The sequence below is a fragment of the Marmota flaviventris genome, chromosome 7 (genome assembly GCF_047511675.1).
Source record: "Marmota flaviventris isolate mMarFla1 chromosome 7, mMarFla1.hap1, whole genome shotgun sequence".
In the NCBI taxonomy this organism is placed as follows: Eukaryota; Metazoa; Chordata; class Mammalia; order Rodentia; family Sciuridae; genus Marmota; species Marmota flaviventris.
This window is the reverse complement of record NC_092504.1, coordinates 68,177,275-68,204,308: the sequence shown is the minus strand read 5'-3', so window position 1 is coordinate 68,204,308 and position 27,034 is coordinate 68,177,275. Positions and strand designations below refer to the sequence as shown.

At 35.2% G+C, this 27,034-nt stretch overlaps 1 protein-coding gene across 1 annotated transcript in view; it reads right to left on the bottom strand.

Moving 5' to 3' along the window:
• Positions 1 to 3,867: 3,867 nt before the first annotated feature.
• The window catches only part of Cds1 (CDP-diacylglycerol synthase 1), a 64,049-nt gene continuing 40,882 nt past the window's right edge, over positions 3,868 to 27,034 (bottom strand). The window contains exons 6-13 of the mRNA XM_027939815.3: positions 20,106 to 20,164; positions 18,067 to 18,149; positions 16,551 to 16,638; positions 14,067 to 14,135; positions 11,793 to 11,945; positions 10,078 to 10,197; positions 8,222 to 8,325; positions 3,868 to 4,325 (exon numbers count right to left, since the gene is read on the bottom strand). Of these exons, the coding sequence (XP_027795616.2) occupies positions 4,196 to 4,325; positions 8,222 to 8,325; positions 10,078 to 10,197; positions 11,793 to 11,945; positions 14,067 to 14,135; positions 16,551 to 16,638; positions 18,067 to 18,149; positions 20,106 to 20,164 (806 nt within the window). The 3' untranslated portion in view covers positions 3,868 to 4,195. The remainder of the gene's footprint in view (positions 4,326 to 8,221; positions 8,326 to 10,077; positions 10,198 to 11,792; positions 11,946 to 14,066; positions 14,136 to 16,550; positions 16,639 to 18,066; positions 18,150 to 20,105; positions 20,165 to 27,034) is intronic.

Genomic DNA, 27,034 nt, shown 5'->3' with positions numbered 1-27,034 from the left:
GGCTGCTTTTGGCCACTTTGACATCATCAGAAATGTCTTATTCATGAACCTTTACTACGTGACCTTCACTGTTTATTCAGTAAGTCAAGAAGTTTCTCCACTTCTCTGCATGAAGACAACAGTATAGGACATCATTTGGTTTTGGTTAAATGGCCTAGATCTGATTTTTATTCGCAGCTACTCAAGAGGTTCCCAAATGGAATCCCTTTCTCAGTGAATTCAAACTTTCTTTCAGGAGGGGACAGAGATGTCTGGCTGTGGAGAAACAGGTCCTGAATGCAGGTCAGATGGTTGTCTCCTGTCTTCCCAAGCTTCTGGGGCTTTATTTGTCTGTCATCACCCTGATCACAATCCACCTCAAATGGCATCTGCCTCTATCTCTGCGAGTTATTAGTTGTTTTTTTTTTTTTTCTTTTCTTTTTTGGTACTGAGGATTGAACTCAGGGGCACTGGACCACTGAACCACATCCCCAGCCCTATTTTGTATTTTATTTGGAGACAGGGTCTCACTGAGTTGCTTAGCACCTCACTGTTGCTGAGCCTGGCTTTGAACTTGTGATCCTCCTGCCTCAGCCTCCTGAGCCACTGGAATTACAGGTGTGCGCCACTGCATGCTGTTATTGGTTTGGATGTTTTCTCCATTTCTGAACAAAGTCTGGTGCACAGATTCCAGGATGGCTGAAGTGAACTGATGAGCTATCTATCCATCAAGAAACACTTATGTAATGCCACCTAAGAAAGCCATGGCCAAAGTGGTGGACCTTTCTGCCCAGCTCTCCTGACCCACTGGAAATGAGTAACAGGAGAGGAGCAGATGGGAAGAAAGGAAACTTGGTATTACTCATCAGCTGTTCCAGGATGGACACAGATCCAGGCACTTTCAAACGTTTCCCTGAGTCCTTAAAACCACCTAATTCGCCCACCTTAGAGCTATGCAAAATGTAACTGGGGGTGGGGGGGTGCAGTGGGTGGGGACTATCCAAGTCACCGTGGGAATGTGCACAGTTCCCAACTCCCAGCCCTTCCATTGGTTCAGAAGCCTGAGTGCCCACAGCATGCAGATTGTGCTGGACCCTGGGAATACAAAACAGGTCTCATTTGGTCTCCATAAAACTTGAAGTCCTAGACATTATTCAGAGTCACAAAAACAAGTGTGTAATGGCAAACTCTGGCACACAGAAGCTCAGTATTCTATTAAGAAGACACACAGCTGTCCCCTCACCAGAACTCGGTTTTCTCTCGCCCTGCAGATGTCACCGTAGGCGTGAGTGGTAGAATTCATACACAATTTATGCGTATCTGTCACAATTTTGTGAACACTAGTTTAATGAATGAATGTTTCTGCTTCAATGAGAAAACGGCACAACAGAGTCAAAATGTGATTGAAGTTTTATTTCCCTATCTCAGTTTCAGTAAAAAGATTCAGAGAACTGATTGACACACAACTTTCACCTATATACAGTCTATACACACTGTTTATACCTTGTCCTTTTCTTTGAACAAGGTGACACTATCTTTGTTCAAACCAAAGTGCAAATGAAGAGATACTAAAAATGAAAAGGGGGGGGCAGGTGGTCTTTGTATTCTCAGTCACTGTATAAGCACCACCAACCACAAGGGAGAAAGCATTGAGGAAACGTCGAATCCCACAGGTAAAAAAGTCAAGCAGTGAGTACAATGGACTACCTTCCCCAATGGCCACTTTGGAACACTGGCCACTGCTGTGAAAGAAGCTCCCAGCTTTCCATTTTTCCACCGCCACATCGCTACATTGGAATTTCAGCCTCTTCCCAGTGCAAATACAAAAATGACCAAAATCATGGTTTTATGGCAATCTTCTGCTAAAATATATAGTTTGAATATACATGCTATAAAAGTACACTACAAAGGTTAACCTTTAGAGCTCCGTTAAAATTTTAAGAATTTATCTTTTTACATAAAGAATAAAGTACACCCAAATCTAAAAGTTTATTTGAGAAAAGCTTTTACTGTGACCCCAAATGTTTCCAGCTTCACACTTTGTTTGTAATGATATTGATTTTGTAATACATGTATTTAGTGATGCTCTCATAATTCTGTCTTGCAATGCCTCATCAAGTACTTCAAATAAAAATGTGGAGGGCTTTGTGAATCTTCAAGGAGTTTTTACTTGTGTAAAGGTCAAATTTTCAACATAAATTCCTATCGCAAAATTTTCATTCTGTTTTCTAAACTGTTGTATCTCACATTTTTGATGATCAACATTTGGTGCTGTTAGTGGGGGAAATAAATGCAAGAGTACTGAAAATCAATATGTAGGTGGCCTGATTTTAAAGGTGATAATTCCCTCCTGTAATAACCCTTTCAGTGCCAATTCTAGTTTTTGTAGAGTGGTGTGACAGACACAATGCTCACTGAACACGTCCAGCAGTGGTGAATCAGCTAAGTGGACACCAGACCCAACCCTGAGGGTCTTGGTGCCAAGTGCTCTATCCTCTGCCATCCCTGTGGTATGCCATGAGGCTGACAGCGCGGGTCCACGTGTGGAACCCAGGCAGAGTTATAGTCTTTTAAATATAGCAGTAGCGTGGACATATAAAATAATGGAATTTTTTTTTTATCTAAACAAAAATATTTACTTTTCATTAGCAAAACATTCTTTAAAATAGATCTCTATCTCCCCTCTGAACATTTGACCAGGAGCACTGGGCTCTTTGTGCAGGTTTATTGCTGACAGTTCAATACATTAAATATGGTTGTAGGGAGCACACAATAGGAGCTTATTTGTGTCCACTGAAAAGAAACTTACTCTTTTTTGTTTGCTTACAGAGTCCAGTCCACCAAAGGAATGGTTTGGCATTCGTGTGCTTTTTGGTTTTGGTGGCAATCACTTCTACTTGATTTTCATTCTTACGAGAAAAAATAATCAGCTGATGTCCTTAGATTTTATGACATGATGAGAAAGAACAATGGGACAAAGGTTAGCCACCCCCAGGGAGTTGACGTGGGACTGAGTCTTCTTCCTTCTTCTTAGAAAAGTCTCTGAAGGGCTTCACTGGAGATCTGGAAGGAGGTACCCAAAACATAGGATCAGGGGCCCCCTCCTACGGGCCTTGCTCAGCTAAGCATCCCCTCCTCCGCTTTGGCTACCACACCACTCACTGCCCTGAGCACTGACCTTGCTGTGTGCCTACCACTACACACCTTAGCAAAATCAGTTCACAGGGAAACAAGAAAAAAGCGGAGAACTCGACCAAGAGGGGGCCCAGGCCACACAGCAAGGTCAGTGTTTTATAAGCTGCCTCCTGAACTATAGTCCCGTTGAGATCATCTGCAGAGGAGGATCCGAACACTGTGTTCTTCAGGCAGAAATCTCCTTTGTTTCTCTTGGAAAGTTTCTGTAAGGCTGTGTTTTTCCAAATAATTTTATCAGAAGTGGAGTGCTTTTTTTAAACACACAAATAATGGCAGAAATTTAATCCTCCCTCTATTGAAGTTTGAACCTACCTAAAAGCAGAATGCTTTCTCCTGGAAAATGATTACTTCTTTGAAAAGTGGAAAGTCAGGCTGGAGTGTCACTCAATCCTAGAGCACATGACTAGAATCTAGAATGTGCAAGGCCTGGTTCACTCCCCAGCAACAGAAAACCAAGCCAAAACAACCACCAAAAAAAGAAAGGGAAAAAAAAAAAAAAAAAGAAAAGTAGACAATCATTTTCCCCCCATCAAACTCAGCCCTTCAGAAAATACTTCAGACTGAGAAGCAGAGCGGACTCCCTGGTGTGCCTTACAAACAATACTCTGTTAAAATCAAAGAGTAGCTCCAAGTGCAAAAGTGAACATTTGTGCAAAAGATCCCACTGCCAGGTGCAATCTTAAGATCGCCTCGATTTACTTATTTTATAGTGTTTGACTCTTTAAAATACAAGTCTTTTAAATTATGAAATCCAGCAAGTAAGGGGAAGGAAGTTAACATCAGAAAATACATCTTAGAAAAAGTACAGGATATTTTGCTGGCAATTTGCTACTTATTTCACAACTTAGATCAAGTAAGTGTTTGTTAAATATTCACAGTAATTTCAGAGAACCAACATTCATGTCTGTAAAATGTCAATCTATTGCATTTTCAACCATTTTTCTGTACAGTTACAAGATTTCATCTCTCAGTGCTTTTCTGCAGAATTCTTTCTTGTCAGTCCTCCCCTCTCTGGATCCAGCTATACTTTCAAGGTGGGCTGTAGGATTCCTTTCTCAATGAGATGAGTCTTCAGGGTTTTATATATATTTAACTGCTGTTCTGGTTGAAGCACCAACAACTGCTGAAGCACTTTGCTGGGATTTGGACCCCTAAAGATAAGGTAGAGAAGACAACATTCAGGTGATTTTAGTAGAGATAAGTGAAGCACATATCCATAATTTAAGATAATCCATTCCTCACAGTGTAGAGCAGCAGTCTTTACAGAACTAAAACAGCTCTTGATTTCACTTTGATGTCTAAATGTCTGTGTCAAGGGGAGGAAAAAATAAAAACAAGGGGACTACAGATATTCAAGAGACAGAATCCAAAGTCCTGTGCACAGCACCAAAGTCCCTACTGAGAGCCTTAGTTCAAAGAAGTCTGAGGCAAACCCCAATGTAGCAAGCAAAATTAAAGTGTTACTTGCTGTATGGGAAAGGAGGTTGAGACGGAGGAGAGCCCCGCCCCCGTCACCTGGCCCACCACAGTCCTTGTGGGGAAGAAAGGAGCCAAGGAACTGCTGTCACCACACAGAGCCCTGCTCTGTCACATGCATACACAGCCAGTGCAGCATTCCCTTCTCAAGGGGCTCCCTTTGGGTAAACTCCTCTGAGGTCCTGGTCCCAGCTCTTCTGTTAGTCTCTTCTGTGGAGCACTTGGGGTGAGATGAGTTCAGGGGAGAACTCTGACCTCATGACCTTCCTGGGACACTACTGTGGTCATGGGATTGAGATCTGCGGCTGCTGGGACACTAGAATTCAATCCATTTATAAACTAAAGATCTTAAAACACTAGTCTGTCGGGAACGAGTCTAATTCAAGTCTTAATATGTATTGTTTTTTTTTTTTTGCACCTCTCACTATCCATTTGAAATAGAGAATATAGCTTACTTTTTGTGGACAGTTATAAGGAAAGTCAAATTAGAAAAAGCAAGACTAAGATGGGGAATGGCACCGAGTTTTGAGAAAGACATTTGCATGGGTAAGTAAATTTGTATTTTACAATAAGAATTGTTTAAATAGAGTTAAAGGAAGTAAAAATCCCAGGAAGAAAAAAATATCTGCTATACAGTAGTACTGCAAGGAGGATGAGTAGAGGAAATCTTAGTCTAGAAATCTTTGATTTAAAAAAGTGCACAACAATCCAGATCAGCCATCCCATGGGTCACCTTCTTGCATGTGGCTCAGTTCATCTGCCAAAGAACTGTGGCCAAATACCTCTCATAGCCAGGCTACTCAAGTCAAGACATAGCTTGGCTTATTATATTTCTTCAAAAGATTTAGTACCTGCATAGTACACACCCAGATTCGGTGCCCACAGGGAGAAGGCAGGCTATTTTATTTCAGTGAGTTCAGCTAAATGCTAAATCCCGCCTGCAGGTGCTCCCATCCAGTTGCACCCTGGCACCATTGATGCATTTCTAATTGTCTAAATATTTGCTTTCAGATGGTGGACAACAGGGCTCAGCGTGACTTCTCTCTACTAAAAGAAGAGCAAATTTTTCTTAAAGAATACGAGTTATAAAGTTATAAAGCTGCCACCTTCTGAAAATGAAGAAGTCTAAGGATTTTACCACTAATAACTAATATTCAAATATACTAGCAAATAGATATCATATAAATAGGCTAAATATTCCAATTAAAAAGACAAAGACTGTCAACTGGGTTACAAAAAAAATACATTAATTAAAAACCACAAAACAGACACAAACAAAAAATTCAGCCACAAATTAGGAAGAGAAAAACACCACTAAAAAGAAGGATAAAAGAATGCTAAGCATAAAGGGATAAACAAAGAAATACCATGCAAACTCGACAAAAGGAAAGCTGCTCTGGCCATCCTGAGAGCCAACAAATAGGTAGTTAAGGCAAATAGTAAAAATGGGCATTACATAATGAGACAGGATCCATTCAATCCTAAATATGACAATCCTAAATTTGTATATACACAATGCAAGCTCAAAATACATAATGCAAAAATTGACAGAACTAGAAAGAGGATAAACTTTTAATCACAGCAGATTTTAATAAAGCTCTGTTAGGAACTAATAGAATAATCTGCTCAAAAAAAAAAAAGACTTTATTAAACTTCACCTAACATACAAAAAAAACATCTAAAACCTGCAAAACTCACATCTGTTTCATGTATGAATAGAATACATATCAGAGTAGATGAAATACTATATGGCCATAAAGCAAGTTTCAAAAAATAAACACTGAAATCATCAAGAATTTGTTTTCTGACCACCGTGGAATTAAAGCAGACATCAATAAAGGAATGAGAAAATGCTCATTTGTTTGGAAACCAACCAATTTACTTCTAAATAATCATGTGTCAAAGAAGATATTAATACTAAAAAACAGAAAATATTTATAACTGAATATTGAAAATACTTGTATAAGGGGGAGAAAGAAAAGGAAGCTTACAGTCTTAGATGGCTATATTAGACCAGATGCCTAAAAATTGATAAGTAAGGCTTTACCTCAAGAAGCTGGAAAAGAACAGCAATGAACCTTAAAAAAAGGTAAAGGAATGAAAAATGAAACTGCCAAAGCCATAAGTTGATTCTTTGAAAGAGTAATGAAATTGCTAAAATTAAATTATTAAATTAAAATTATTTCCCTTAGCATGATATTCTCCAGCTCCATCCATTTACTGGCAAATGCCATAATTTCATTTTTCCTTAAGGCTGAGTAATATTCCATTGTGTATGTATACCACATTTTCTTTATCCATTCATCTGTTGAAGAGCACCTGGCTAATTCCAAAGAATCTAAGGCTGAATTTTTTCTATGATATGCGGAAACTAATTCTCAATAAGTGGTGGGGGGTGGGGGGCACTAGGAAAGAACAGAGGTGCTTTGTATTAGACAGAGGGGAGTGAAGGGAGGGGAGGGGGAATGAGGGTAGGAAGGATTATATAATGAACTGACATTATGACCCTATATGCATGTATGATTACATGACCAGTGTAATCCTATATCATATACAACCAGAAGAATGAGAAGGTATCCTCCATTTATGTATGATGTGTCAAAACACGTTCTATTATCATGTATAACTAATTGGAAATTTTTAAAATGCTAAAAAAAAATCCTAGTAAGGCTACAACACCCCCCACCCACTCATACACCCCCACCACAAAAGAAAAAGAAAGTTAATACAAAAGTTCTTACAATGGGTAAGAAGAATATATTTGTATATATTTAAAATATGTATTCAGGGATCTCTATGAGTTTTCCACTAAACAATTCTGTGAAGGACGTCCATATTATCTATAACTCAGGTGCTATGAGTAAGTGTTCTGCCTCCTGGGAACCCAGTTGAGACCACAAAAAATAAAGTAAATATGTGATTGACGTGGTTAGCCTTCATACACCAAACTGGCACTATAGGACTGATTTAAATCATTATGGTTTAATAACAAAAATAAAAAATAGCAACACCCATCCAGGACACACACAACTATTTTGTTTTTTCCATGGTACTTACAACATCTAACAAGCTATATTTATTATTGTCCATCTCTGACCCTTCTCTCTCCAACCTCCCAACAAAAATCTCTGAGAGCAGTGACTTGGTTTGATTTTTTCCTCTGCTATATCCATGCTAGAATATTCTACAACACATAACAGACACTCAAGTAATAATCAGTGGCCTGAATGAATTATGTTCTCTTTCTTTTTAACTCTTGGTATTTACACTCATTGTAATGCCCAGTTGAGAAATTAAATCTCCTGATGTTCCAAATTCAGTACCAATCACATTAACTGGATCTTTAACTTAGTCCTGTGAAGGACCCCAGCATCTATTTTTGTTTTAGCTGCTCAAATATATATAAAACATGACAATTTAAGCACACTCCTCAGAGTTACAGCTTTAGAGGCCACTTTGATATGATAGATTATCAGTGACAGAAAAAGTTAACTTATTCAAACTAATGTACTGTTCATGGAAATGAAAACTCAAAATAATCATGTAATGAAAAGTTTAAAATGTAAAATACCTTATAAAACTCGTGATGTACACATGCACAAAAGTGGCCATCAAATACTGACAATCAAATCTGTCCATTATCCCACCGTGTCCAGGAATGGTATTTGCAAAATCCTTTAGAAACAAACAAATACATTAACAAATTTGAAAAAAAAAACTATAAAATTCTTATCTCTAAGTGTCTTTCTGGCACCATGGACTCTATAAAGAAAATACTATTAAATTTTCTCACTAATTACAAATTTATTATATCACTTCCAACAGATTAAAACTATATCTTTCAAATACATGCTCAATTTAGAATAATTACTGAATTGACCCAAAGCATCAAAATAACACTGATTAATCATTAATTAAATCTAGCATTAACTTCTTTTCATTGAAGAAAATTTTCTAAATATTATATCAACTATTACTAATCTAATTTCCTTCTGTTTAGCCAGAAGTGATTTGTGAAATATTTTAATGTGGTTGACAGATGTACAACTGGTTCTAACTCATGTTTATTCTAATAGTTCTTATTCTGAAATAAACATTTTATTTCTATGATAAATATTTCTTCTTCTTTTTTAGTGTTGAGGTAAAAAGAAAATCAAAGCAGCTAGCTCATTTGGGACACGTTAGTTAGTCCATTAAGTGGCCAAATTGAGAGGATGAGTAATAAGCCTTTGCAAACTGACTTGTCTAAGCACCCAAGAAATGGAAATACCCAATTGCTCTAGCTCACTCAAATAACCTAAAAACATACAAATGCCAACCATAATCATACCTTCATTTCAGACATGCAAAAAATATTTTGCCATTTAATGAGAACTCTTGGACTAGAGACCATTAAAACAAATACCATATTAACTATAAAATTTCTCTGTTTAAAACAATTATTGAAGAACTCTTTGGTTAATTTTTGCCTATCTACTTCCTTCCTTCTCTTCCCTACCAAGTGAAGCATAAGAGAACCACAGCAACTCAATACTACTCTGCAGATGGTTAGAAACCTTTGCAAGGTACTCATCCTGTGTGGCTGCCTTAGATTTCTCTGCAGGATTTATTCTCCTTCTCTTCTCAGATGCCACCTCTCAGAGAGGCCTTCCATGGCCATCCCACCTTCAAAACCTATTCCCTAACCCTTCACGGCATACATTTCCACCTTAACTTAGTGAAACCACATGAGGGAGACTGAGATAACATCACTTCCCTGATGCTCTATCTTAACCAAACAAAACATAGGGTGATTTCAAGTATCAGGAGCAGGGTCAGCAAACTAGGTTGCACAGACCAAATTCAGCCCACACCTGTTTTGTAAAGTTTTAGTAAAACCCAGCCACAGTCATTCATGGAAACATTGTCTATGGGGTAGGGGTGTTCACGCTGCAATAGCAGAGCTCAGAGCTGAGCATCTGTAATAGGACAGATGGTTTGCAAAATGTAAAACAACTCATTATTTGCACTTCCCCATAAAGAATGTGATGACTTCTAATTTAGCACAATGATAGTTACATATCCAACAGCTCTTCTGCATATTCTGTCAAGTGAGGTTGGCAAAACCCTAAACTTTGGACAATTGATGGCTAGATTTTTGGATGAACACTCGAAAGGATAACATTCTGTGTTTATACCAACATTAAAGGAACATAATATTTCTATAAGAGGCTGACATGATACTTAAAAATATACTAGGAAGGTATGGCCAAAGCCTAACAAAAAGAACACACTCTAACCAGCCAGACAGCATTTTTGAGAAGTTAAAACAAATTAGAGGAATAGTTTTTGCCTAAGGTCTTAATGTAGACCTACAGGAGATCAAATTCTAACCAAAGATATATTCTCTAATTACGTTCACTAACAACAAAGAATCTAAATACATACCTTAATTTTGAAAGCTCTTTTGAACCCACTGGCAAAGAAGCCTCCAAATGGGCCAATTAGAGATGCAAATGTTGAAAGAGCAATGCTGTGTATCTGGAAAGGATATAAACTCACTGTTTCCTAAAGAGGAAAAAAAAAAAAAAAAAGGGAGAGGGAAGGCAATATTGGGAATATCTGCATTAAAACTGTATTTGAGAATAACACCTAATCTAGGAACCATGACATAAACACTAATTCAAAGCATATGCCATATTTTTGTTAACTTTTTACAATCTTCACAGATCACAGAAGAAAAACATTGTAAGCTCTCTGTCATCTACTGAGTCAGCGCCTCTGTTTTCTCGGCAGCATACTGCCAAGCACCTGCACACTAAATCCTGCTACTGGTGCAATACCTTCTGTTTCATCCAAGAACAGTGGCAACAATTGGGTTGTAGGGCATACAGCTTCATTAATCTTTACCTCTGTTTTGTTTTGTCACCAGTAATACTTTATTTTTTTTGTTATATAATTTAATTTTGTACTTTATTTCACTTAAATTTCTTATGATGAAATAAGGGGAAAATTGGCTCTTTCTCTTGAAACTAATATAATGCAATGGAAACACAAAAATAAGAACTGCCAAAATGAGCTTCAGCAAGACAGTTACAATTACAAAAGATTTAGGGAAAAGATAATAAAAAGAGAATCCTGCAGTCAAATTATTTTCTGAACTCATAGCTTTTGCTTCCCTAAGTACAATTATATAGAAAATAATAACGTGTGTAGTATGAGAAAGGTGTTTGATAACATGACCTTTTGGACCTGTACTCAAAGCAACGGTCTTACCTGGGACCAAAGATTGACAGCATTAAATGCTTTTACAGCAGGTAACAGGAGGTTTGGACACTGAAAAAATTCTTGGTATTCATGTATTGAGCGGTCAAGAAATAATTTGTTGTTTAATCTACTACTAACAAATTATGGATTTTAGTTAAAAACAAAGTGATTCAGAGACACACACATGCACATGTGCACACACCCATCACTTGAGCCCCCATTTTAGCCAAACATACATGAATCCTGATAAGAGACCAGGTGGGCTCTCCTGGACAGCATATCAACATCCTTCCATGTGACACCTCAAAAATGCTTTAAATGGTAGCAATGTGCTCTTGGAAGGAAAATTCATTTTTTTAGGAGAAGCTTTCTGTAGTAATAAATGTCCTCTAAAAATCAAGGGCTCTTTTGAATGATGAATTTTAAATGAGTTTTAAATTGAGTTAATTCATATAAGTAACATGTAAAACTCTTTCTAATTCATTGGGCTTTATAAAAATCTATCAAATATTTTTAAAATACACACAAAATAATTACCATCAGTAATGAAATCATAAGGCAAATACATTCCTAGTATACAATTTGTAATATTAACTCATTTTATGTTTATAAAAATCACAAGAGAATAGAGTATATTATTGATTATAATCAGACATAAAAAGCACTTCAATATGACAAAGTTAAAAATTATGCATAAAATCTAAATCTCACTTTTATTTATTTATTTTTTAAATTTTTGTGGTGCTGGGGATTGAATCCAGGGCCTTGTTTGTGCATGTGTAGCAAGCACTCTACCAACTGAGCTATATACCCAACCCTAAATCTCACTTTTAGAGGAAGCTTACTTTTTGAAAGAAAAGATTCCTAACCAGGTGATATTGACCTTTTACTCTTACCTGTCTCAATACTGCCTGTAGGAAGGGAGGAAGTGAGTAACTCTGAAGCTGGAAAAGTTCTGTGGGCTCACATTCTGTGACAAAGGAGTTGATGTCGCTTCGGTATTCCACTGGGCACACAAAGTACTGGTATTTTGACAATACATAGGCAGCCTGAATAACAAAGAACTCATGAAACACTGCCTAAATATAGATATACAGATACAGATACACACAAAATGCCAGAATTTCTCTGTATTAACTTTCTGCTATGTTGTTGTTGTTGTTGTTTAGCAGAGCTGGGAATCAAACTCAGAACATGGCAGGTGCTAGGCAAGTGTTCTACCACTGACATATATACCTAACCCCTCTGCTATATATTTTTAAAGTTTGAAGGTCATAATTTTCCCAGCAAAAGTCTTGGAAGACCTTTATAAAACAAAACAGTTTCTCAAAGCAATGAGGTCTCTGTACAACCACACAAAGCGTGAGGGTGTGACAGGAAGGGATAAGGTAGGGTAGCAAGGAAGAAAAAGAGAAGCTGATTTGAACACTCAGAAAAGCAATATAGAAAAATCTTACTTTTTAAAAATACAGATATTTAATCATAGGAGCTAAAAAGATATAAAGGACTGAATTTTAAGGATATAGGAAGAGTAAAGGACTGTTGTTTGTTGTACACAGCTTATATTAATTTTATCAACTAATAATTAACCAGTAATTCAAAATTACAAAGAAAACTGTACCAAATAATATGGTGAAAAGTCTCGTTGTTCTTCACCAACCCAGAAAACTCTGACTTAATTGTTCTTTTCCCTGGCCACATCACCGCAGTTTTTTAAATTAGTTGTCCTTAGCTATGGAAGTGGAAGATGCATGAAATAAAATATTCTATTATAAATTTTAATTGCTAGATAACAGTTTATTCTCTTTTTCATTTCTCTTACAGCCACTTGCCCCATTATATTATTTAAGAATGGTTTAAGAAATTCAAATATGATACTAGAAACAGATCAAATTGATTTTGCTTCCAGTTTCCTCAAAACCATCTGGTTAAAAATTTATATGTAATTTCATTAACCATTATTTTGTCATATATTACATTCTTGTGGAGCATCTTTATTTTCTTCCAATGATATGAGCTATTCCTATTGTCTAATTTTAATAATACCAAATTCTAATAGTATTACCTCAAGTTTTGATTATTCTTGCTTTTTGATAAACACTAAATGGGACTGGATATTTTTTCATTATTACATTTATCTATTGTTACCTCATCAATATAATATATCAAAAACTTTATAATAATTTTATTAGCATATTTTTAAAATTTTGAGACATGATCTTACTAAGTTGCTGAGGCCGGCCTTGAACTTGTAATGTTCCTGACTCAGCCTCCCAAGCAGCTACTACACCCAGCTTCTATGGGAATTTTCACTGAAAATAAACTAAACTTAGAAATTAAACAGATGAATTATGGTGGTTTTCCCGTCCAGGATAATGGCATATTTCCATTTATTTGTATATTTACTCTTTCTTGAAGTTTCATGTTGTTATTAGTTACTTCATATCTGGATCTCCAATATTTTATATTAATGACAACTATCAGGGACTAGACTCTTAAAAATTTGAACTTCCTAACAAGAACCTTTTGTACATTTATTTTGTATTTAGTCATTTTATTGTACCCTTATTATTTCTCACTAGTCATCTTTTAATGAGAACACCATAATCATAAACTTAATTTTTAAACATGAAAAATACCCATTATTCATGGCTAAAAGTTAATATTAATTATTCATAATTAAGGTATTTTTTTCTGCAACTTAGGCTTACAGCAGGAACCACCCACTGAGCCAACTGACCAGCATGTGTTAAGACAGAGCTCTTCAACATCATTTGCATTCACTGCTATTACTCAAAGATACTGCCTATCCCAGCACCTCTATCCCCACGTCAAGCAGAACAGCTATTAGAGACTACCCAAACACAATAGAACAATTGTGGATCTTATATCTGGCTAAACACAGGACCACCTTGTGGAAGTTAATCATTCTGGGATAAGTCTGAGACATAAGTCTTGTGTTGGGAAATAGATTTTGTTTAAGGTCCCCAGGGGGTTCTGATATGCAGCCAGGATGACAGCTACTAGGGTACAGTACTGATTCTGTTTAGTAGGTTTCAATAAGTACATTATTAACATTTAGTGGTTTAATTTTTTAGGTTTAAAATAGAATAATAAACTCAGCACAGTTTTTCAAAATAAATAAAATAAAAAATCCTAGTAAAACTCACAATGAATCCAAACACGACTGTAGAAAAGAAACCGCCAATGAATCCTTCCCATGTCTTTTTAGGAGACAACTAAAAAAGGCCAAATAAAATTTAAAAGTTACTGCATCACAAAATACAGACTCTGTTCAAGGCTCTCCTCAATACTGTGCACATCTGTACCTTCCTTTTTTCTTAATGGAAATAGTCTTAACTCTTTTTCCTTCTTTCTATGATCCTGATTTACTTGTGCAAATGTTTTGACTAGCATCTAACACATAGTAGGCCCTCAAACGTGTGTAGAATGCTGTGAATATCTGTTTCTGTTAAAAAGCCTCAAATTAATTTTTTTCCCTCACAAAGAACTATAAACTCCATATTGAAATAGTCATCCCATGACTTTTACGCTTCTTTTGGAATAAGAATGACACATATTCATTCCAAGTACACACTTGGTCAGATGTGTTGACCTGCTACTGGCCAAAACAGAATTGAGTACAATAAAACAATGACATTGCAGCATACCAGATTTTCATATATTTCTAAAATGCAATATCCACAACAGATTTCTTTCTGAGATAGTAAAATAATCCATGGCCCCAAATACTGTATTCACTTCCCCAAGTATTCACATATCCTCCTCCCTTTTTTCACAATCTATCTCCAGAAAGAAAGGAATATGTTGTCTATTGTTTTCCTAGTCAGTGGGGCATTCAGGGAGAGAAATTTGGAGGAAAGACTGGAATTCGTTGTTGCAGAGGCAGGAGAAACACACTGAGGAGTGGATGCTGTTATACTGCCCCAAGATGTTGATAACCACCACATGTGTGCAGGGATTGATCATCAAGAGATCACTGGTGGTCTTTGTGATGATCACTTATTTAGAACAACAAGAACAGAAGCCAAATATCAAAGGGAAATTTCTGAGGATAGAAACAGGTTACAGGCTAAAGCTACCTGAGCTCTTTACAGATTTCTTATCCTGTTGTTCAAAAAGGGCAATATGAAAAATGGTTGGCAGAAATGGTTTCATAACAAATCTGGAAAGAATTCTGCCTTAGAAAAGGGATGGATATAGCTTCTCTTAGATTCAGTACCTGTGTTATTGCCATTAAGTAGGAGTGGCCTCAAATTCAAAAGTGTCTAATTAGTTTAAATATAGCTTATCAAATCAAGTTGAACTCATATCATGTCAATTTAAAGGTCAGTTGCTCAATGACCGAGGATACCTTATACTGCTAATCCATTCTGACAAAATTATGTTTCAAATTGGTTACCGAGGGCTGGGGTTGTAGCTCAGTGGTAGAGGGCTTGCCTAGCACATGCGAGGCACTGAGTTAGATCCTCAGCACCACATAAAAATAAATAAATAAAAATAAAAGAATTGTGTGCATCTACTTCTAAAAAAATTAAAAAGATATCATTAATTTTTTTAAAAATTGGATACTGAGATTCCTCTATGGCTCTAACAGTCTTTCTGAAGGCTTCCTAAGCCAAAACTAGCCTATATAGACATCTTGAATACTTACACTTATTCTTATGCTGCAGTAGCTTTAGGGACATTTGAAAGATACATACGTTACTTGGCCATATCCCTATGGCTCAGCCTAATGCTGTGACTATACTCCTATAGTGGGTACAGTCTACACAAGGTTTTCTGATGGTTATTTCTCCAGAAACACTTTGGCTACCCTATCTCCCTCTGATTTTATATCTGAACAATGGTTTCAGGCCCTCCCAAACTGCCCTCTAATAAAGTAGCCAAGTAATGTATTTATGGGACTATGAATGAATGCTTTGCCCAAATTGTCAACTGAGTGAATTCTATCTGAAACCCTGACATGAAAAGCTTTTTTTAAAAATAAAGAAATCAGTTTAAGAAAATGGTTTCATTTCCATGAAATATTGGTTTGTTTCCTTCTTCCCCAAAATAAGAACTAGAGAATTTAATTCATTTCTTTCTTTGCCTCCATTACCCATAAACAGATCCAAATCTAAGGCAAAACAACATGGTCTGTTCCTGTGTATTTTCCTTTCTCTTGTCTTAAGCTTTTATTATTACTTGCATTGTGTCAGTACTTTATTATAGAGCCCCAAATCCTTTTGTGAAATGCATTTGGATGTAAAAAAAACTTACAAATGGGCAAGAGCATATGAAGATGGTGCTTTAGGAAGTCTGGTAAAAGAGACAACATGGGGAGACAACCTGGGGAGAGGGCTAAAGAACTGCACCAACGACTGATGAGAAAAACGAGCAGAAATGAGATACAGAGAAAACATGATGGAGTCCAGTCCTTACTCAGGAGTCAAATGGGTAGCTGGTGAAGAACCCAGAAGGAATTAGTGGGAAATATGGCTCCGCTGCAGCTGCTAGGTGCAGCTAAGGAAAGTCAGGGTACCTCAGAAATCAAAACTTGTGTAACAATATCATGATGCTGGAAATGGTTTCCATGGGCTAATATTTAAGGAGAGTTTAGGAATGGCTTGCTTATATCATTTTTCTATTACCTTAATTAAAGGAGTTCTTCCAAAAAAAAATCCAAAAAGGTAAGCAGTAATGTCATTGCAGATAACACTTGATATTGGAACAAGGAACCTTTAAAGAAAAAAAGTCAGCAGAAAAAAGTCCTTATGATTAAATAGCAAATATTCATGTAAGTTATGACTCATAATGAACCAATGTAATAACGCTTTGGATTACACTGTGGCCTAGTCCAGAACATAATATTTAACAAAAACATTATTAGTATAAGCAGTAAATATCAACTAAATTTGCTAATTTAGCAATTAAGCAGAGCAAAAATCTGTAAATAAATTAACATAGTAAGAGAATCTTGCTAACAAAAATATTACATAATCAATTTCTACAGCTAGAGACAGTTAAATTTTAGTTTTATGAGGAACAAGTTATAAAAAATAAAATTTCTTTTAAGAAAAGCAGTCTTTTAAAATGGAAATGAGTCACTTGTTTAGATAGAGTACAATCTGCTTAATTTATACCAAGCCCTTAATGCAAATTCTCTTCAGGAACAATTATTAATTTTAATTCTTTTTATCTTAGACTGTAATCACAGTAAACCCTACTAAATGGAAAGAATCTTTATACTTCAGTAACTGTCCCCCAGCAAAAGGTTTATATGACCATTTTAAAATAAATGATTTCAAGTGTCTGTCACACACATGTGCACATACAAATCTTGGTTTAAAAAAAAAAAAAAGCATGATGCTCAAAAGGGTGTAAAATTTATTTTAAAAAACCTCAACAACTATAAAAGATTTTAATTAATGGGTTTTAAATAAATAGGTTTAAGACAAAATTTCTTTATTCCAACTAATTTTTAGTTAATAAAAACACTTTCCAAATCTACAAGCCACTGCTATGAAGCTAGCAATGCCATTCATCTAGAATCTGGAAACCTACTTCCACATAAAAGCAAATGAAAACCTTCCCAGCTTCACTTCCACCCAGAGAACATGCATTTCCAGCACACTGTGCTGACAGGCAAACTTCCATATTCTTTTTGCATTCCATGTAAATAATAAACTGTCAAAAATCTAGGAAAGGTAGCAGAATACAACAGTCAATATATGGCATTATGTAAAAACGTGGATGTGTAACCGATGTGATTCTGCAAATTGTATTTGGGGTAAAAATGGGAGTTCATAACCCACGTGAATCAAATGTATGAAAGATGATATGTCATGAGCTTTGTAATGTTTTGAACAACCAATAAAAAAATAATAATAAATAAAAAAATCTATCGTATGTAAAAGGTCACATTATAGTCTATTTGCATCTGAAAATGTAATTTGGAAGGGCTTTCTGCATTTTATTTAGAATTTTAAAAAACATTTTCACTTTATCTTCAACTGACAAATAGTAAGCAATGCTCAGTAATTTTTAATGGAACAGTAAAACAAGAGATAGAACATTTTAGTAGACATCTGCAAAACACTGCTTAATGTTAAAGAGTTTCAAAAGGGCTAGACATAAACATAACACAGCATAATACTGTGCCCTTACCATATCATGCCTTCAAACAGATTTTGGATGACAAGATGTGACTGAGTAACGGTTATCAGTAAAGTGACATGTGTCCATGCGAACTGTTAATAGCCCAACGACACAAAAATTAGTAAACACAAGTGATCAGTGCAGCCAAGGAAGCAAGAGAAATTTTGAAACACAAATTTCTGCCATGAATTTTGGTCAAAATTTGTAAGATAAGGTCATACAAAATAAATGCAGTTAGTAAGTGATGTTCATTATATTGCCTACTAGAATCTTAAAGTGATGAAAACACTTAAAGGTAATTTTAGTTTTATACAAATTGGAATGCCAGTAACAGTGAGATATACTACTAAATTTAAAAATACACACAAAAAATAAATCATAATCTAGAGTTACATGATTTAAATAATAATGAGAAATATACAACATTTAAATGGCAGTGTTCTATGGTGATGAAAATTTTAGCAACCATTTTCCCTGCAGTTTATCATTCAAACTTTGAATTATTCTAACCAGAAAGATTCAAGAGCCCTTAAATTCCATCTTTTGAGACTTGAAAGTTGATCTTCACAGGTCTATTCAATGGCAGTATTTAATTTCAAATTTTCAAAAGCCTCTATGTTTTATCCTTCTGGCCTGAGAGATGGCTATATGGATGACTTTTGGCACAATCATTATGAGTAGAATATGAACCAAGAGAGGCTAACATTTCTATGTACCATAAACATTGTCATTTTAACTGGACTTTATGATTTTTTAAAATAATTGAAATTCTGATTTATTTTTAACAAACCCAGTTCTCATCTTAGAAAACAGTATTTTATATTTGTTATTTTGCTTTATTCTATCTTTATCTGCTTAAAAGACCCAATTCTTTTATACTAGTTTCTCTGAAATGCATAACTGATTGATTTTTTTTTTTCAGTAGACACCATTTACACAGTGGTCTCTCCATACTCATGTCTTCCATCTGTGGTTCAACCAATCACAGACTGAAAATGGTTGGTGGGAAAAAAACTGCATCTGTACTGGACACATACAAACTTATTTATCTTGTCATTATTACCTAAATAATGGACTACAACAACTATTTATATTGTGTTGGGTATTCTATGTAATCTGGAGGCTATTTAAAGCATTTGGGACGAGGAGTACAGGTTCTATGAGATGCCATTTTATATAAGGCCCTTGAGCATCTGTGGATTTTGGTATCCTGGAGGTCTTAGAACCAATTCCCTGAGGATACCAAGGGAGAACTGTTTTTCACAGGAGATTCTATTATTTCTAATTTGTCTTGATTCTTTGCAGATTTTCACTAAGAATTTTACTCCTCAGATCCCCTGAAATTAGAAAGGTAAGAAATACTACAATTTCTTAGCAACAATAATTAGCACAGTATGTTGATGAAGAAAAGCAAAACACAAAAATGAAATATAATTCACACCTAAAATGAGCCTTACTAATACATGAATTCACACATCTAAACACTACATTGTATTTTAATGTTATAAATGGCTATATTTTAAGGAAATAAAAACAAATTCATCATGTAAAGTGACAAATTTCATAAAACAGACTTTGATTCACTGAACAAATAACTTATGTCAAATAGAATTCTACAATTCTATCATTAACTATAACTACCAAGAAAATACATGCTCTGCTCTTTTTATGCTCACATTAACAGCAAGAAAACAAAGATAATTTCCACAAAACAATACAGTAGATGCTTCTCAGACTTAGCAACTATCCAAGAGTCTATGAAAACTTTCCATAGTTCTACATATTTAGGGAATTCAAATACTTTGTTAAATTTCAGTCTTTGAAAATATTTAGAAAAAGCTTTTAGTAAATTTTGAGAATAGTTAAAAACTTTAATTCCTCAAATACTTGTCAATTTCATTTTTTAAGTTGAATAGTCATCCAAAATTGAAATATCTATGACATTCAAGCAAGACATCAACCAAAAGACTGTTATTTCCTCACTACAGAAAAAAGAGAGGTAAAGTTTTAAATTACACAGTGACTACAGAATAATGGTTAATACACACCATATAAAACTGCAGACGATAATGTTTCTTCACCAAGCTCAGTACAAACATGCAGAAACCTGTTCGAGAACAAAAAACATGTGCTTGCTGTACAATTTGGTACAAAGTATAAGATTCTCTGAGCCCAAATAAACCAATTTCCTACATCTCATCCAGGCATATCCTATGAACTTACTCATATGCCATTTTTCCTACTATCTTATATTAAGCATTTTAAATAAGTTTCCTGAGGAAAACAATCTTGTGATCTCCAAAGTGCCTAACATATTCCACAGCACAAATTCAATACACATCTTCTTTTGCATTAATTAAATAAACTACTCCCTTGCTAATATGTGGATATAAAAAACAATTGAATTTCAGTTAAGTAAAATTTATTTGCTATGTCAATTCATCAAGACTGGGCAGGGGGTGTAGCTCAGTGATAGAGATTTTGCCCAGCTTGTAAGAGGTACTGAGTTCCATCACAACAAAAAAGTCAATTCTTCAAGAATATGCACAGAATCTTTTCAATCTCTATACAATATGAAATTAATAATAACTATTATGGAAGCTAATATCTATTGAACACATTAGACTCTTGTATAAGTATTTTACACATATTAACTCATTTAATTCTTCCACTATTTCTATAATATAGATATTATTATCATTTTCATTTTATAGATCAAAAAATACACAAAAGGTTTTATTAATTTACTAAGGCTCACAGGGCTAAAGTAATTCTCAGATCCTACTGAGGCTCAAGACTCATATGGGTCCACAGAAACCCATGTTAGCAAGATTCAGGTGAAGAACCGTATTATAAAATTTAAAACTTAAAATTTCTCAGAACCGTATTATAATAGCTATAATAAAATATAGTACTTTTAATAATTTCAAGATTTCCAATAGTATTTGAATTTATATTTGTATTCCTAATTACAATGAAAACATAACTAAAAAATCCTTGCCTAATTAAGAGAATCTAATAATTAAATACTAAAATGAGAATATGAAGTACTTCTTAACCCATATGTCGGTAAATTTCTAGAGATAGCTAAATATGCTTTTTAACAGAGGTGAGTACTGAGAAAAACATATAAACTCATAAATTCAGTCTGATTTCAGATGAACAGTCAGGTATTCTGCAACATCTTTGGAGTAGGTTCCCTGAGAGAGAAAATGAATAATCAACTGATCTCGTCAATATAAAATAAAACACTGTCCTTTGAAAATCCATATTCGCTTATCAAGGCAATACTACGCACTAGAGTAAGTGAGTGTGCTGCTGTTCTCAGAGGAGGAAAGGACCAAACCATGGGTAACTTGGATCAAGACTGAATTTAAATGTGTGAGTATGTAAGGGAGGGTGACAAAGGAAGCAGGTAGGTTCCTACCTCTTATTTGTCATCTACAGAGTCATTTAACTAAACTGCAACAGTAACAAATATTTTTTGAGTGGAAAAATAACAGAAAGCCATTATGCTATCTGAGAGACAAAGAATGCGGTGAGAGCTAAACCATGGAATTCATGGCATTGCAGTTGCCAGCTTATAAAAGACTCCTTCTAATATTGTTTTTCTTAAGTTTTTCTTCCATAGCAGGTAGATTTGTCAGGCAGCTCAAGTAATAATGTAATTTCTATACTGATTTATGCCAAATGATCCATGGCTAAAGTTGGATGTAGACTGGACTTGGTGCAAAGGCTGATGGGGAAAGGGAAAAGCAGAGACATGGGACGTGCTGCTGGAACCTCCTTTGCTGTCCAACAGACCCCCTAACTCTCCCAGGACAGCCCTGGGAGTTTCTCAATATCATCAAATGTGAATTATCTCCTCACAAATACAACTCTACAACATATGGCCTTTTTTACCCTTAAGCATTTCTTCCAACAAAATCACCAACAGAATCATTCAATATTTTCCTAATGGACACTTTACCTAAAACAGTCTTGGAAACTCACTCTTACTTGACCCAGGATATAATTAGTTGACTACTGTATACATGAAGATCATACACTTTTTTGATTTAAAATAAGGATGTATAAAGTTTCCGTAGCATATCTAAAGCTAAATATTACTTTAAAAAAAAACATGCTTTTGCCGCTCCAACTCCCAAAAGAAATAGATATGGTGTATCTGCTCATTCTCACTGTGTATCAGTTGCCTGCTGGCCACCATCACTGAGGTTTTGAGGATGAGAAAGCTGAAAGTTGATCTATTTAACTGGTTCTAAAGGGAAAAAAGGAGGGAGGATGAGGAAGAATAGGTGTAGAGTTGGCTGCTTTCCAAGCTGCTCCATGGCATGAGTCAAGGAAAGTGGATAAATAGTTTCTCAGTGAGGTGGGTGAAAAGAGGGATTTTACTGGGATTTAATACTGGACTCTAAGAACAGTATTAATACACACACACACACACACACACACACACATACATACAACATACACACAATGGAATATTAGTCATAAAGAAGAAGAACTTTATGACATTAATCAGCAAATGGATGAATTTGGAGACTACTATGCTAAGTGAAATAAGCCAATTCCAAAAAAAATCAAAGGTCAAATGTTCTCTCTGATATGTGGATGCTAACACACAACAAGGGGTGTGGGAAGGAAGAACCGAAGTTCAGTGGAATAGATGAAAGGGAATGAAGGGAAGGGAGGGTGGACAGGAATAGGAAAGACAATGGAATGAATCTGATCTAACTTTCCTGTGTACATATGTGAATACACCAGTGTATTTCAACATTGTGCACACCCACAGGACTAGGATCTTAGTTAGAACAAGATATATTCCATGTTTGTATAAATATATCAAAATAGATTCTACTGTCATATATAACTAAAAAGAACAAATAAAATTTTTAAATGAATATATGAACTTCATAATTTTCATTTGTAACCATATGGCCATGTGAACATTTTATTTTAAATATAAAAAATGCCTATGTATGTTGCATTTCAATAAATCTATGGAAAGAATATTTTATACATTTAGGTCCAGTCTTATTTTTTCCCTAATTAGCAAAGGATATTTATATGGCTGTTTTTCCAATTAAAATTACAGATCTTATTTAAAAAGTGTTCATTGGAAGGGCTTCCTGATATATAGTTCTGAATGCATAATCATGTTTAACTACACTTACTGATCATCACTCATGAACACAATACTGTGCCTGGTATTGTCTGCAACAATCTATTGTGTACATCCTATTGCCCAGTATCAAGGATTTCCTCAGGTGGTTATGGAAGAGCCAATTGTCTAATAGACTACAGAGAAGTGTATTCAAAGGACAACAAAAGAGAATGAGATTTATTAAGAAAGTGGGCAGAAAAAATGAAGCACTGAGAAGTCCAAAAGATGAGGCTGAGGAAATTTCAGAAAAATAGACAAACAATAAAAAAAAAATTACTGAGGATTTATGATATGCCAGACACAGATATAAATAAATAAATAAATAAATAAATAAATAAGATAGGTATTAGTATTCAAGAGTTCAAAGTCTAGTTGAAAAGACAAAAATACCAAGAAAAAATAAAGTTTTTTTTTTTTTTTTTAATAGCCATTAAGATGAACCCAGGTATGAATAGTGGAGCTCACTAACTCTTCCCTCATTTTTTACTTGGCTACATTTTTCATTCCAATCACTAAACAATCAAAACTCCAAAAATTTCTAACATCATATTAAATAAATGCAAAAGCATGCTGTATTATGTAGGCCTTTATTCAGACACTAAACTACAATCGAGCTGTTTACAAACAAATTTAAATAAATATGCAAGAAATTTTCATACAAATCAATTAATCATATCAGCCGAGATTAAGGGAAATCTTGTTTTTTTTCTTTTTGTGGCACTGGGGATAAAATCCAGGGTCTTGTGCATGCTGGTGTGTTCTACCACCAAGCTACATACATCCCAAGCCCAATAAAGTATTTATTAAATACAATATGTGTGTCACTCTACTTGGCTAAACAGATACTAAGGTGGTGATATTAAGGGTCAAACCCATTAAGTCCATTTACCCATCACTGCTAAACATATGGCTGCTCTAGTTTCTAAAAAGCCCCAAATCCAAATCACCAAACTGATGTAAAATTCTTTTTTATATGTATCTAGTCTTTAAAGCAATTTTTTTGTCTAAATAGTTTCAGTCTCAATGGTTTGTTTTTTTTTTGAAATCTATCAAATTCACTTTATGACAAAATTATCTAAATGTCAGAATGACCTCCAGGTTCTAGAGAGTGAGTCATCTTGAATGATAGGAAATAAGTCATTTAATTTGATGAGGGGGTCAGGCCCAGAGATATCTACATCACATTTCAATAAAATTTAACATCAATGGAATAGGACGGGCTATCTCTGCTTTTAAATTCTGTAAAGACCTAAACTTTTCAAAGTCATTTTATCACTATAATAAAACTAAAAATTCTGACAGGGCCTTTGGAATATTATTTAACCAACTTCCAAAGATTTACACAGTATTAGTGAAAGGTACAAATATCTCAATATAGCACTCTACCTCTTCACTTATGTTTTAAAGTCTAACTTCATTTGCTAGACCAAGCTCATAATGCTGCCAACCAACTCAAAACCACAAATAAAACACTGATGGTAAGAAAATATCACTAAAAAGCACTGTGTGTACCCTGCACATTCTCAGCCTTTTAACATTTATCCAACAGATATGTACTGGGAATCTAAATGCCAGACCCTGCATTGAACCCTGGGAATAAAACAAACAGAAGTCACACAGCTGGTATTTATAGTTCAATAGGCCATATTTAGGCCATGCTTGAAACAATAATAGATATAGAATTCTATGTTTATTTTGTATTAGAAGTTTCATCATCTTACTCAGTATCTCCTAGTTTACTATAAGGGTGCATTTTAAGAGTAACATTTGTAGGATTGTACTAATATCAATTTCCTATGTGATAATAGAGTTTTGCAAAACATTACAACTGGTGGAGACTGGGAAAAACATAAAAGGGAACTATCAGTTTTTATAACTGCAGATGAATATATAATTATTTCAATAAAATGAGTAATCAGGGATACAAAATATAATTTTTCATAAATTGTCATAAAATAACTGGTGGGTTCTAAGATCAACTACAGTATCTTTATTTTTTTTATTCATAACCCTTTTTAGTAGTAATTACAAACCTTAAGGATTCTAGCTCTTACTCTCTTTAGTATGAATTTCAGCAGCAGTTTCCTACCTAGTCTCACTGCTAATGTCTCCAATCCCCTTATATAAGCACAATCTCATTATATCTTCTTTTAGTATAAAATCCTCCAGTGGAATTCCAGGGATACAGTCCAAACCCTACCCATGACATACAAATCTTCTCAAAATATGGATCTTGCCTATCTTTCCAGTTTCTAATGCCTGCTACAGACCCAGAACACCCCCTGCCAAGCCCTATGGCTGGCACAGCTAGCTGGCTGCTCCTCCCAAATGCCCTTCCCAACCAGTAACTGGACAGAGACCTGCATATCCTCTACTTTTCATGCACCTGCCATTTCTCTTCCCTTTCTTCATAAACCCACTGATCCTTGTTCGTGTTTCAGCAATGCACTGGGAGACACAATTAACAGCTCTAAGACTCTGGAAGGTACATTATCCACATTTTTTCTCCTTATATCCTTAACACTTCGACACTCTATCCAGCATTTGGGGGGAGCACTCAAATGTATGTTGAAAGAATGACTGATGACTTTTAATGAGCTTAAAACACCATTTGCAAAAGTGAAACCAAGGCAGAAATCACTATATTGTTAAAAAAAAAAAAAAAACACACTGATTTTTATTTTATGAGTCCAAAGGTTTAATGTATGAAACAAAAACAACTAAAAAGGGGTTGGTTGGGAAGGGATATGTAAAATGTATTAGCAGAAACAACAAAGAAAATAAATTTCACTTATCTGTCCCCACTCAATTGAGAAGTTATAGCAAACCACCAAGGGGAAGTAAGCCAAGGGAATAGTAGTCACCTTATATGCTGACATTCTGCCAATCAAATATCGCTGTACAGCAACATAGATGTAACTATAGATATGGAAAAAATGAGATCAATTTAGAGGTGTCGATATAAAAACAACTATGTGCTATATTAGGTGGAAAACATAAGTAGAGAATAGTCTGCTCTTATTTGTATAAGGCAATGGGTAAGGAGTGGGCATGGTGGCACGTGCCTGTAATCCTAGTTACTAGGGAGGCTGAGGAAGAGGATCACAAATTAGAGGCCAACATGGGCAACTCAAAATCTGTCTCAAAATAAAATAATAAGAGCTAGGCAGTGGTTGAGTGCTTGCCTAGCGTGCACAAGGCTCTGGGTTCAATCCCAAGCACAGCAAGATAAAAAGGACTGAGAGGTAAAGGGAGCTAGGAGCATGTAAACTTAAATACTTGGGAGATTTCTGAAATAACTGTAGTAAGCCCCTGGAGAGAGTAAGTAAGGCTCTGAGGTAGGAAGATGGTTTCACAGAATACTACGTTTTAGTCTGAATTTTTTTTAGTATGGGTGTATATTATGTTTTCACTTTTTAAAACTAGTTTCACAAAAAGCGAGTAGAAGTCTCGTCATGCTCCCCATTCAGAACCCACCAATGTACTCTAATATCCACTCCCGAGGGAAAGGTCACTCTAATGAATAGCCAGCACTAATTTGCACCTTGAATATCTAGCCAACTCAAGACTTAAAAAGACTTTAGCAACAGCCTCCCTCTTAGGGCAATCATGAGAGGCTTTGAGTTAGAAATTATCTGTTTAAGCCCTGTTAATTCACAGGACTATGAGAGAAACTAATAAATTGTTTTAAGCCAAGAGAAAAATGAAAGAACTAGGTAAAGGTTTCTGTTTTGAGCAAGTAGAATCTATTCTATCCTGGCATACCACTAAAACAACATTTAAAGAAATTAAGAAAAAAACTGGCGAGAA